This window comes from Harmonia axyridis, chromosome 1 (genome assembly GCF_914767665.1).
Source record: "Harmonia axyridis chromosome 1, icHarAxyr1.1, whole genome shotgun sequence".
In the NCBI taxonomy this organism is placed as follows: domain Eukaryota; kingdom Metazoa; phylum Arthropoda; class Insecta; order Coleoptera; family Coccinellidae; genus Harmonia; species Harmonia axyridis.
In genome coordinates this window covers 85359280-85373274 of record NC_059501.1, presented here as the reverse complement: position 1 = coordinate 85373274, position 13995 = coordinate 85359280, and the positions used below count along the sequence as shown (strand labels likewise).

General features: G+C 37.1%; 1 protein-coding gene across 1 annotated transcript in view; it reads right to left on the bottom strand.

The window, feature by feature from the left end:
• LOC123671662 (protein artichoke) overlaps positions 1–13995 on the bottom strand; it is a 69698-nt gene that overhangs the window by 41016 nt on the left and 14687 nt on the right. The window contains exons 2-3 of the mRNA XM_045605622.1: positions 5282–5541; positions 2459–2628 (exon numbers count right to left, since the gene is read on the bottom strand). Of these exons, the coding sequence (XP_045461578.1) occupies positions 2459–2628; positions 5282–5537 (426 nt within the window). The 5' untranslated portion in view covers positions 5538–5541. The remainder of the gene's footprint in view (positions 1–2458; positions 2629–5281; positions 5542–13995) is intronic.

The window sequence follows — 13995 nt, the reverse complement described above, 5'->3', positions numbered from 1 at the left end:
TGCACGCACTTTTCAAACATTCACGTCGGTCTTAGCATAAACGTTACACATGTTACATATTGAGAGGTTTCTTTCAGTGAAGTGTTTGGCAGATTCAAGCGAAAGGTAACCAAAAAAATGTTTTGGAGGCTGAAAGTTAAGTGCTGCTCACTTCCTTGGAGGACTTCGAAATTAAGTAAAAACACATGTCCAATTGAATTATTTCAAGTATTCAAAACTTGCAATCGATGCCATCTTATGCCATATCCACTCTGCGACTATTTCTCATTGACAGAACATTATTTTTGCAACAAACTAGGTTAGCTACATAGAGGTAAAGAGATTCTTCATTGATGGCATTGATTAAGACCAAAAGCTCTTCTATATGCTCCAAACAAGTCAACTTCAATACAAATAGCCTTTCTATGTGACCAAATATAATGACTGTTAGATGACTTGCCTCATAATATTGTTGGTGAGAAGCTATGGAATATGAAGCGGACAGAAACCCTGTGCATGTAGGTATGCTCTGATTTGTGGAAATGAACCGAGTAAAAACAATCAGAAATGTGTTATGAGTTTCATGAGCTCAGAATCTTTTGTGCTATAGGTAAATGTAATTAAAAAAGGATTTCAGGAGAAGAAAAAAACGAAAAAACGGAATTTTGTTAGCTGGAATCATTCGAGATCTAAGAAATATGTGAATCTCATCATAAATATGCAATATATCAAGCCCCCTTTGGATTCTGCATTACTGCCTCAAGTAGCACCTCATGAGAATGAGGTCTTTTTCTAGCAAAAAACGATGAGTACAGATTCTGCGTGGAGAAGGAAGAGACTGGCCATAGTAAGCCAACGATTTTTTAAAGAAGTGACTTGTAGAAGTGAGGAAGTAACCTCCTTAAAGCCAACCCAGATACTAGAGTTCATTCGTAATGGAGTGTCGAAAAAAACTCAATGAAATTGACAAGAATAACAAGGTCTTTTCAGTCTGCGTTTTCGGCCACTCGAGAACAAAGAGGCTAACATACTTGCCAGAAAAGTAACACAAACTCCTTTCATCGGCCCGGAACCTCTCTATGGTATAGGCAAAACCAACAAGAAAGAGTTTCAGGAGAAGGACAAAACCGAAAGAGAAACACTCTGGTGAAATTTTCCTGGGTTGGATCATTTCAAAACGTTTCTTCGAATCTTTGACTCTGCGAGATCCAAGAAGTATCTGGATCTCGGTAGAAATATGCTACACCTCATCACTGGATTCCTCACAAGGCATTGTCGCCTTAGGAAACAACTCATGAGAATGGATCTAGCAGAAAATGATGAGTGCAGATTCTGTGGGGAGAAGGAAGAAACTTCGGATCACTTGGTGACGGAAAGCCTCGCCATCATTAGTCAACGCAAAATCTGCTTTGGACAGAAAACTTGTAGAAGTGAGGAAGGAACCTCCGTCATTGACGACCTCCTTGGGTTCCTATGAATGAATAGAATAGAGAACAAACGATCTACATGGTCGCAGTTCCCAAGAGGCTAACCGAACCAAAATGACACCAGTTCAAATAATAATAATAATAATAACCTCCTTAAAGCCAATCCAGAAACAAGAGTCCATTCGAACTCTGGTACTGGGCGAGCTGTAGACTATGACGACTAATGGTAAGAATTGCTCTGATGGAGGGCCACAATAGAGGATATGGATATTCATACTGATGAACTTGCAATCACATAGACAAACTTGATATCTGTCGCCGTAAATCTATAAGAAATTTGGCTGGATATTAAATTGACTCTGCTATGGGTTATAGGACACAGTGGTATTGAAGGCATTGAGAAATCACTGGACAGCAGTTTAGCAGAAGAACTTCATGAATGAGAGATTTTTTTGAAAGAATAAAAACTAGCCTTCGCTAGCTAAATATTTATGGAATACTCTCAGTCTAAGAAGAATAAGTAACTTATACAACTTTTTCATTTTGGAACTGCTGACTGAGCCCCGTCATTCGAGTAATTTATGAAGAACAAAGGCCTGTCATCCGACTCTACAAATCTTTGTTGATGAAATCAGAGCATATACTGAACAAATTGTTCAGTAAAAATTCAACAGTAATGTGGTTGAAGTGAATACGGACAATCTAACAAAGCCTATTGGTTATTTCTGACCCGTACAGCACTGAGTTTTTGAGAGATCTCACGAGACATACGAGAGTCGGGATAGAAAATATTTACTGGAGTTATTTTGGGTATTATTTTATATTAGATACTTTTTCAGACTCTTGTTGAGATCTGCTATCCAAAATAGTTTTGGTATAATTTCCGAAGTATATAAATACATTTTAGCTTCTACAATTCAGTAATTTACATACTTCGCAGTAACTGAGTTACTGTAACAAAGTTTCCGTAGTTTCCAATCAGAAACCTTCAATTTAAAAATCTCCCACCTCAAAACGGACCTGTACTCTCCAGGAAATCGATAGCTACTTACCCTGAATGCCAATTTCGGGAACTCGGCCAGGCTCGTGTTGATCAGATGCAGCTCCTTCAAGGTTCCATTAACTCCGAGCAAAGTATGCTCCTCTATCGTCTCGATCGGAGTGTCCCTAATCTCCAGTACTCGTAATTGCAGTTTATACAGAAGACTGCCGAACAGCCGCCCTGCAAGAGATTATCAGACTTCATAGCAATCGGTTCCTTTCGACGATTATCGATTGACGTCATCAGAGATTATGCTTATGCGGAGATTAGATCTTCTTGTTCTTAGGAATCCAGTTTCGTCAGGAGAGGGTGGAGGGTTTTGATGGAGTATTAAGGAGGGAATTAAGATAACTAGCTGAATTTAGGAATACAGGGTTGAAGATTCTGATTTGTATACTCATATCACATACAGGGTGGCCATTTGAAAACGAAACAGACGAGATTACAGACGAAATAAAGTTTTTCGATAGAAATGCTCGGACAGGTCGATTTCTGTTTCGAGGGGGACAACTTAAGATGTAGGTTACGGACGCATAGCGCTTCAACCCTTGCTACTACAACCCTCACCCCCAAATTTTGAATAGGGAAGATGGGGTGAGTGATACCTCATTTGAAAGGTATTTTTATACTGATTTCAGCACAGTAATTGTTTTTTCATTTTATGCATTAGTTCTCGAAATATTCTTAACTAAGTATTTGAAAATGAAGTGGTGTTTTCATGGCACTTGTAGTGTTTTGTGAAAAATCGACATTTTGAGCTTCAAAACAACCATGACTGTGGCTTCCTTCCTAACTAACTAACGCATGAATATTTCGAGAACTAATGCATAAAATGAAAAAACAATTACTGTGCTGAAATCAGTATAAAAAAACCTTTAAATTGAGGTATCACTCACCCCATCTTCCCTATTCAAAAATTGGGGGTGGGGGTTGTAGCAGCAAGGGTTGAAGCGCTATGCGTCCGTAACCTACATCTTAAGTTGTCTTCCTCGAAACAGAAATCGACCTGTCCGAGCATTTCTATCGAAAAACTTTATTTCGTCTGTAATCTCGTTTGTTTCGTTTTCAAATGGCCACCCTGTATAAATCAGTGGCTTGGAAAGAAATGCAAAAATGCTTTCTTGCGAGTTATGTATTCGGAAGAAATACAGTGTGAACAGATAAGCAACTCGATAATACAAAGAATGCAGACTAGGGAGTCTCCTAGGAGGAAATGGAGTCTGCCTCATAGGATGAAAATCACCCTGAGTGGGAAACTTTTACTCTGATTAGAATTTAAGGTGCATTGCCAAATCTTCTGATATAATGCAGCCAAAATGTGTATTAGAAAGACCTTTTACAACGGATATTTGTTACTGTCCAAGTCGAGTTTTGAATCAACTGGACAATAGCTCATCCCTATGATATGCAGGTAGAGATTGCCTTTAGAAGAATCTCAAACAATAAGAACGGATTTTTAGATCATAATTCTCTCTTGGAATTGCATAATTATCGATTATTTACGTTCTAATAGTGCCGCTATATCATAAAATGGCTAGAAGCAACTGCTTTGAATATCATCGCATACTGGTGAAGTTCCTGAAATTTCTATCTTTCTATACAAAGAAGTTTCGAGGTATTGTGGCACTACTGTTAAAGTATTGTTGGTGTACCTTTTGTATTTTACGCCTAAAGGTCTATCAATAGATGAAATCTGACAATCGGACATTGAAACACAGATATCTCATATGATTATATGCGATAACTGGCTTCAAATTTGGAAAAGAATCCAATAAAGCACTAGCATCTTGTCAGGAAGTTTTGTGGTACACTATCAGTTGTAACGGGTGTTTTTTTTTCGAGGTATATAACTTTAAGTTGGCATTACTGTTCAAGATGGCGACCGATTTAACAGCTGTCAAGTGATTTATTTTCAGTTTGGTTTGGCAATTCATCATGAATAGACTCACGCCTGAACAACGCTTGCAAATAGTGCAATTTTATTTCGAAAATAATGGTTCTGTGCGGAATACGTATTCATAAGCGAATTTTGTTTAGCGATGAAGCACACTTCTGGTTGAATGGCTACGTCAACAAACAAAACTGCCGCATTTGGAGTGAAGCTAATCCTCAAGTGTATGTCGAAACACCGTTACATCCAGAAAAACTGACTGTTTGGTGCGCTTTATGGGCTGGTGGAATCCTTGGTCCATAGTTCTTCAAAAACGATGATGGCCAGAACGTTACAGTCAATGGTGATCGGTATAGCGCCATGATTACTAACTTTTTCATTCCTGAATTGAACAATCATGATGTCCAGGAGCTGTGGTTTCAACAAGACGGCGCAACATGTCACACAGCTCGTGCCACAATCGATTTATTGAAAGACACGTTTGGTGACCGCCTAATGTCACGTTTTGGACCTGTGAATTGACCTCCAAGATCTTGTGATTAAACACCGCTCGACTACTTTCTGTAGTCTATGTAAAGTCATTGGTCTATGCGGATAAACCACAAACCCTTGACCAATTGGAAGACAATATTCAATGATGGAAAAGGTCATCTAAAATTGGACGTCCAGATTGGACTACCTCCGAGCCAGCCGTGGCGGTCATATGCCAGAAATCATATTTAAAATGTAATGCCACAAGATTATCTTGCGGATAAATAAAATTCATGTCAATCGAATAATCCATCGTTGTTTTATTGCAATTTAAAGTTCTATAGCTCTAAAAAAAACACCCTTTATAAATTTTACCGATTGAGTGAGGAATACCATAATATTATATAGAAATGTTGAGATCCTTCTTTCGAAAATCTCGATGGTAAGTCTACTCATTTCAAGTCTACTCACTTATATGGCACTTGTATATCGTCAACCTTTCAATGGGCATATCGTAGGTAGCTAAGTTATTCAGAGCCACGCTCATACTGGCTAAATTAGTGTTGTTGCAAGCTACTTCTAGTCCTTCATCTGATTCCTTTGTGCACCAACAAGGATGCAGAAGTAACTTCTCCTTCGGGCATCGGTACTTTGGACCTGGAGGTATATAACCCCCATAGACTTGCAGCAAGAAGAAGACAGCAGCGGCATACAAAACGGTGTTCATTTTTCTGCAAAAAAAAAGTTATTGTGAAAAAGGATGATTTATATCAATTGGAACTTATCAAGCTAACTTTGCTTCCTTGGAAGTTCTTCCTTCTGGAATCCAAAAAAAGGTTGATATCATCATTATAAAAATAGATTTTAAGAAAAATTGCAGTCCGTATTCAAGCAAAAGTTCAGCATAAATATTGAAAAAATCCTACATTGTAACTGAAATCTGGAGTGTATAGGGTGTCCCAAATTCGTTGTCTACTGAGGGGATTTTAAAAGTCCTTTAACCTAGAAAAAAATGAATGGCACATTTTTGGGTTCGATCTTTGGGAGAATTAATTTGGTGGAAAACACAACCTTTATGAGTTCAACTGTTTTTAAGCTATAAAAGAAAATTGAAAAATTGCGTGAAATGAAAATTTCTTCATTATTGGTGCTATAAATATGAAACAAAAATATCCTAGAGGACCTTTTTTTTTAGTTGAATCCATTAGAGGAATAATTTTTTTTTTGTTGCCATCAGTTTGAAAGTTATAATACAAACTTGTGTTTCTTTGAATGTAAACCATACAAATTTCTGTAACAGATTCAGTCACTTTCTTTCCTATCCAAAAATATATAACATACATTTCTTATCAAACTTTAAACATCATCAAAAGCTTCAGTTTCACTAGGCAAATCAACCAAGTGTCTATCTTTAATAATCTGTGAAATAAGAATAATTAAAATATTCGGTGGCCACCAAGGTTTCAGAGTAAATATCAATTGAAATTAACGTTGAGAGGTTAATTACTCGTACAAAAAAGGTACCGTATGAAGTGCTGTTATTTCTATCAAAATAAAGATATCGCAATTAATTGAAAAAAAGAAAAATAATCGAAGCATTCGTAAACATTCTCAGCTCCGTATATAACAAACAACAAAGTTATTGAGGTTTTTGAACAGTTCCGAATGAATCAAGCTGAAATAAAAAAAAAGTATTGAAAAAATCGTTCAAAAGATTCAAAATAAAATGATCTCCAAACTCAAGATTTTCTGTATTCCCCTATTTTGCCGGTATATATATTTCAGAAGGTCAAATAAAAGCATGAATGTTGAACTGGTAAATGTGAAACACAAAAATATTCATAAAATAAGAATTGTAACTCACAGAGCGACAATATTCAAGAAACACAAAAACCACGTTAGCGCAAAATAAAATTTAAAGGTGTGAACCCACGAAAGGGCCCACCGAACCCACTTCAGCGTCAACCAGAAAATCGTTACCGACAATTAAAATTTGTTAACTGGACAAACAACAGCGCAAACAGAAAACTCAATAAACTCACCTGATGTGTGTTCATCAACAGCAATCAAAACTCGTCGAATTCAATTTCGTCAGGTAAATAATATTCGTGCCGAATTCCGATCAAGGAATGTCAGATAATATTTCATGAATTCGCCGAAATTCCACATTCCACAAGAGCCGCAATCGATCAATAAAAACAATTTGGCTTTATTTATCAGTCACAAAAGAACATGGCGATTGAGTGGTTTCGATTACTGTCGATACAAATTGAAATATGTGCGGAGTTATCCATTTGGAGTTCTCCAACGCGGAAGTTGGTATTAGTTCAACGGTAGGTATTCTCTTTGGGAGTGGATTATGCGAGTGGGTAATGCAGACCGAGAAAAAAATTGTTTCGACATGTTTTGATTGATTAAATTTTAAATGAGTTTATTTCCGCGAAATTTATTTAACACAACCATTGTGTCGTCAACTAGGTACATGTTGACTTTATCAGGTGAGTGTGGTTACTACCAATCTAGTGTGAATCATTTGACTTGAATATAGGAAAGGAAAAAAAGGTGGGATTTTGAAAATTCTGAAAATAGATTCAAAAAACGTTGATCTGTTCAGATTTTTTTTCCAGGCTGTTTTCTGTCCGAAAAAGTTACTCTTTTGGCCTAAGCCGTCAAAATTCACAACAATAGATTTATATACTCGTAAGTTCACTTCGGATAGTAGGTAAAATATCTCATGTCAAGAACAATCATACATATATTGAATATATTATTAAATTCATATATCAAATGCTTATTATATCTTTTTTTGTATGTTTATAATTATGTTGCGGTTTGTATCTTCATCAACCATTGGTTGAACATTATCTGAAACGCTAGTCATTCTTAATTTATCCAATATATTACATGAATCATTATTGACATCGTTTTCTTTTTCGGTTATAAAAGTACTAACAGAATTTTCTTCGGTACGATGCTCCTCAAATATTTTTCTGCTATATTCACTTCTTTTCCGAAAGTTTCCTCAATATACCCTTCGACAACCGTTGAGAATTGCCATCCCTCATGCCTGTTTAAGGCAATTAAGTATGCTACAGCATTTTGACCAATATTGTTGCAGAAGACCAACGCAAACAATGGTCTGACTCCTGAATATTCTTGTGCAAGGTATACTGCATATTTTAAAAATATTTCCAAAACGATTGATAATTTGAAGTAAAAGCAGCCACAAAATTTTCCGAACACCATTCAACATATTTTCTGTTAAGTGGCATACATACATATAAGTCACTTTGTTTTGTTCATCAGACAAAATTTCAGTTTCACAAATAGTAATAGTAATAGTAATAGGCGTACAACTTTGCGTCCACCATTTTTTTTCGGAAATTCGAGACTTTATTTTAAAAAACTGGTTATACATTCATGTTTCAAAGAATTGTCCATCGCTGGCCACTACTTTCTCTCATCTTTCGGCTGCGTACGAATCTTGCGTTGAAAAACCTGATGTTCTTTTGACGCAATCAACGAATCGATCCAATTTTTTACTTCTTCAATAAGACCGGAAATGCTGGTTAGCCAGGCCGTGTGCATTGATCGAAGCAATTAATAGTCCGAGGGACGAGCATTGTCATGATGTAAAATCATTTTGTCATATCTCTCGTTGTATTGCAGCCGTTTGTCTTTCAATGCTCGGCTCAACCGCATTAATTGCGTTCGATAACGATCGCCTGCGATTGTTTCAGTCGGTTTTAACAACTCCTAATACACTACGCCGAGCTGGTTCCACCAAATACTGAGCATGACCTTGGAACCGTGAATATTCGGTTTGGCCGTCGACGTGGAAGCATGACCAGGATATCCCTATGGTTTTCTGCGCATGGGATTATCCTTATGAACCCATTTTTCGTTTCCAGTCACAATGCGTTTCAGAAATCCCTTCAGTATTTGCCTTGCAAGCAGCTGTTTACAAGCAAACAAACGCCGTTTAAGATCTCTTAGCTGCAACTCCTACGGCACCTAATTTCCTTTTTTCTGAGTCATTTCCATGACTTTTAAGCTTCTTGCAATGGTTTGTTGCATGGCTCTCAATGATCCTGCCAATTCTTGTCGCGTTTGACACGAGTCTTGATCAAGTAAAGCCTCCAATTCTGCATCTTCGAAAACCTTCTCTCTTCCACCGCCATGCTGCTCTTCGACGTCAAAATCATGGTTCTTGAAGCGTTGAAATCAATCTCGGCACATTCTTTCACTAATAGTGGCCTCATTATAGGTATTTGAGAGCATTCGATGAGCCCCAGCTGCAGATTTCTTTATATTGAAGCAGAAAATTAAAACCTCCCGCAAATGACGAGAATTGGGCTCGTAATCTGACATTTTTAATAGAGAATAACTTTATGAAGCAGACACAAATCGACTAATTATTCGATGGTGTCGTGTTTACAAATACCTAAGCTTATTGTATTTGTATGACATCTACGATCTAATTATTTCGACATGCATGCGTCGAATTCAACGCATGAATGACCTTGATGTCTTTTATATCGGTAGCCGACGGTCACCTTCAACCAGCGTCAAGTTGTGCTAGTATCTTCGCCTATAGGGAAGCCAGTGCTCCTGATTGTCGTGCATAACGTCGATCTGCTCTGCGTCGACTCAGTATGCTTCTACCTTTTTACCCTTGTTGTTATGGTTCAAATAATGTCGTTTCAAATGTAGAAATAGGATAATCTATTTTATCTGCTCCTAGTGAATTATATATTCATTATTCAACTGCTTTTGAGCAATTAATAGTATCTATTAACAAACATCGTGAGTTATAATAACTCACTACTATAACTCACTATAATAAATCGGAAAATTTGGATCTGTGCTTCTATACTTCTCTGCTTCTATTCGATTGGCCGAAAGGGAACATTCCATTATTGTTATTGAGGGAAGGAATGTCCGAGGAAATGTCACTTTAATAATTTTGACGTCTTCAAATTAAGTTGATATCTAATTATTGTGAATGTTTCGCCGAAAACGATTAATTCAGATAGTGAAGATGAAATATTATATAGGTATACATTTCCAAAACACAAACAGCTAATGTAACCATACAGAATTACTTGCCCGAAAAAAATATAAAAGAGTTTGTAGTAAGGTCATTACGTCGTCGTTTACAGGGAATGTTTTTTGGTATATTTTAATGCATTTTTATAGGCAACTATTAAGGGTTTTCAATATAATTCTATTTCTGTACTCTGTACTGGATTCGAGCTATCCGAAGCTAGTTTCCATCTCTCTTGTAGTCGGGATCGAGCAAATATGTTTATTTCCCGTTCCTTCTGTCTATATTCTAAGTCTGTATTTTTTTCTTAGTATTTATTGATATAGTCGTAGATAAAGTATAGTATTCAACTTGCGGTAATGGTCATAACTCACTTGATGAATTACAGCACTCGCCTGCGGCTCGTGCTGCAAACTTCATCTACGTGAGTTATGACCTACATTACCGCTCGTTGAATAATATACTATTATTCTCCATATAATTTAATATTTTAATATATTATAAATATAATATTATAAATATTTGGGAGATATTAAATATACCTTCCAAAGTTGCAGGGAATTGAGTGAAATAAGTAAAAACCTCAATTTTCAATTAAATTAAAGATTTCTATTAGGACTATCGGTCCACCCAGTAGATTATTCCACATTCCCTTCCATCCCAAAAACCCAGCAGAACGATCTAACCCAGCGATCCAGAACAATTTAGACCCACACCTCGCAAATCGTCGAAATTCAATCGTCCCCTCGCCTCTAAAGGTCCCCACACACCCCCGGGCGTTGAATATGCATAGGCCATCTCCGATCCCCCATATTGGACTGCCCTCCGGGATCTCTTAGCCGCAACTGCAGGCCGTAAATTTTCCGGCCGTGTGTCCGCCGGCGCGGCACGTTTCCCGCTTTTCCACCGGCAGTTTTCCCCCGACAGGTAATTTACAATGGCCGAAGCGTCGGCCAAACGGCCGGTACGGGAATAAAGGGTTCACACACGGTTTTTCTTCGTTAAACCGTATATTTGTCGGAATTAGTTGGAGCGGGAAAGCGGAATTTTCCGGGGCTGATTGGGTTTATTAGGAAAATCCGGGAAACGAGAGGACTTCGTGGAGGTTACGCTGTTGGACAGCGATGCCGGATTTGGAAGATTTTCGTCGTTTGAAAGGGTGCATTTTCCGGTTAATTCAAGTTGAAACTCCCAGATGGCGCTGCGTATGTTTCCATGAATTTTGAACGGATTTGGAAAATTCCGGACATTTTAGCGATGGTCTAGTAGGTTTTACTTGACGTTCTACTGAAGTAAGCTGCTTCAGAAGATTCCAGGTCTCTAATAATATTGGTGTCGAACTTTGCTTCCTCCGTCTTGCAAAAGATATTCTCGATTAAACATGTCAGCTTACGAGTCATTTTCGAGAGGTTTTAATTTTCTGCTTCAATATGGAGAAATCTGCTGCTGAGGCTCACAGAATGTTATCGAATACCTATGGTGAGGTCGCTAGTAGTGAAAGAACGTACCGAGAGTGGTTTCGACGCTACAAGATCGGTGAATTTGACGTCGAAGACCTGCATAGCGGTAGAAGAGGGAAGGTTTTCGAAGATGCAGAATTGGCGGCACTACTTGATCAAGACTCGTGTCATACTTAACAAGAATTGCAGAATTATTGGGGGTTACGCAGAAAGCCATTTCAAAACGCCTGAAAATCATGGGAATGACTCAGAAATGAGGAATTTGGGTGCCGTACGAGTTGAAGCTGAGAGATGTTGAACGGCGTTTGACTGCTTATGAACAGCTGCTTGCAAGGCAAATACAGAAGGGACTTCTGCATCGCATTGTGACTGAAGACGAAAAATTAGTTCATTACGATAATCCCAAGCGCAGAAAATCATAGGGATATCCTGGTCATACTTCCACGTCGACGGCCAAACCGAATATTCACGGTTCCAAGGTCATGCTGAGTATTTGGTGTCTTTAAGAAGGATATTTTGCATATTCTCCAGATATGATTACTGGCTTTTGCAAACCTCAAAAGAATGCTCCAAGGAAAAAAATTGGCTGTAATGAAGAAGTGGTTGCCGAAATTGAAGCCTATTTTGAAAGCAAAGACAAATTTTTCCACAAAGAAGATATTGAGGAGCGTTAGAATATCCATATTTTCCTCTTGAAGTTGGCTGAAATGATGAATAAGTGAATCAAAAAAAATGTGTTTTGACCGATTATTCTCAGGTCTCAGTGAGTGAAGTGAGTCACTGTGAGAATATAGTTTCGTGATTAGAGATTCTACCCACATATTTATCTATAAGCTACATTGATAATTCAAAACCGATACCTCCTACAAGCACCTAACAGAATCTATAGTACTTTCGAGTAATTTTCGACTCACTAGTAAGGAAAGATAGACTGATGAATTGTGTAGAGTCGAATGATTCTCCCTCAATTCATAGTCAAGCTCTTATTCCAAGAATGTCATGGTTGTTTTTGGTGAATTACAGAAAGGCATGGTGTGCCTGCAGATAAAATTTGCAAACTCAGTCATTCGGACGTGGAAATATGTGAACACTTACTATTGAAATATCCAGGGCTGGAGAACCTGAAAATCATTCTTTTGGGCAAGCCGGTTCTTACTTCACTAATGAAGTAATAGGCTGAAGCTCCCGTGGACATCAATTTTGCCAATATAGGACCGATCTCCTTCAGAATTGTTTGGCAAAGTGTAGAACAAAAGGATCTCTCTCATCCAATCTCCCCTAATTTCAATTTCAAGCCTTAATATTTTACTCAGTGATATTTCTCTGAATCTTCCTCTCGATCTTATACAAAAAACTGCTTGTATCCCATCAATTCTTATCATCGTATCGAATCGTCATGTTAGTTGACCACATAATTATAAACATAACCTATATTATAAGTACCTAGTTGAATGCAATAACAGAATGACTTATCAAATATTGGTTCATAAAATTCTAACACGCTTTGCCAAATCGAGTAATGTTTTATGAAATGGGGCAGAACAGTGCGCGTCTAAATTTTGTAGTGCTGAATATATAAATGAAAAGATTATTTTTTCGATAATCTGAGTCGATTTGAATTGATCGTTCTGTCGAAACCATGAGGTGTCTTGCTATATTGTTGGTTCTTTCGGCTATATTCTTTCTGTCCTCCATAGGAGCTCCGTAAGTCTTTAAATTAATTTATTTTTCAAATTTATATTGAAAAACGTTCTTCGGAAATCCATTTTTAAATTGCATTTTTGGAATTTTTGACTTTTGAGCCGAAAATGGTTTCAAACGATCACGAATCAATAATTTAATTCAATAACTTTTCAAATAAAAGGCATGGCACTTGAAATTTTCACAGTATGTTCCTCCCTTAGAGACCACATGACTGTACGAGGGATTTATAATATCAGTCCTTTCCACATTTATTTTATTATTTTTTACAGAGCAGAAGAAGCCTCTAAGGAACAAGAAGCTAACAATAATGTTACTTCGAAACCAAGATGGGGGAGAGTTTTCAACAAAAATGGACGATCCAAATCAAAACCGTAAATATTTTCTTTGATTTATAGTAAATTACAGTCCCATAATTTTTTTCAACTTGTGATATTCGGTTAAAATGGTCCAACTCAAATTTTCACTTATTACCAATAGTTTCAGAGTTACAAATTTTCGGGTGATTGAAATTTTAAAATGTTGTAAATACCTACAGTTTCACTAAAAAAGTTATTTTGAATTTTTGAGATAAACTCAAATCATCGAAAAATCATTAAAATTCTATGCATGTCCAATGTTCATCAAAATTCATGAACTGTAGGATATTATAAAAATGATTTTGTTCACAGGACTGCAGAACCCGGTAAAGAAGGAGATAACGCCGCCACTGGTGCGAAAAAACGCTTTGGACATCTACCCAGATGTCCGATAAAGAAAACAATTAAATGACGATCAATGTGCCGTGAATATTTTCTATCACAACTGAAATCGTATTTGAAAAAGAAATTAATGTAACTTATGAATAAAATTATAGAGGTAAAAATTGTTTGAATTCTTCTTTGCTTTGATATTATGAAGGAGTCTGAAATATTAAATGTTGGGTTGAATGAGAAGTTAGAACTTTTTGGGAACACCGGAGTTTTCTTGAAAAATTC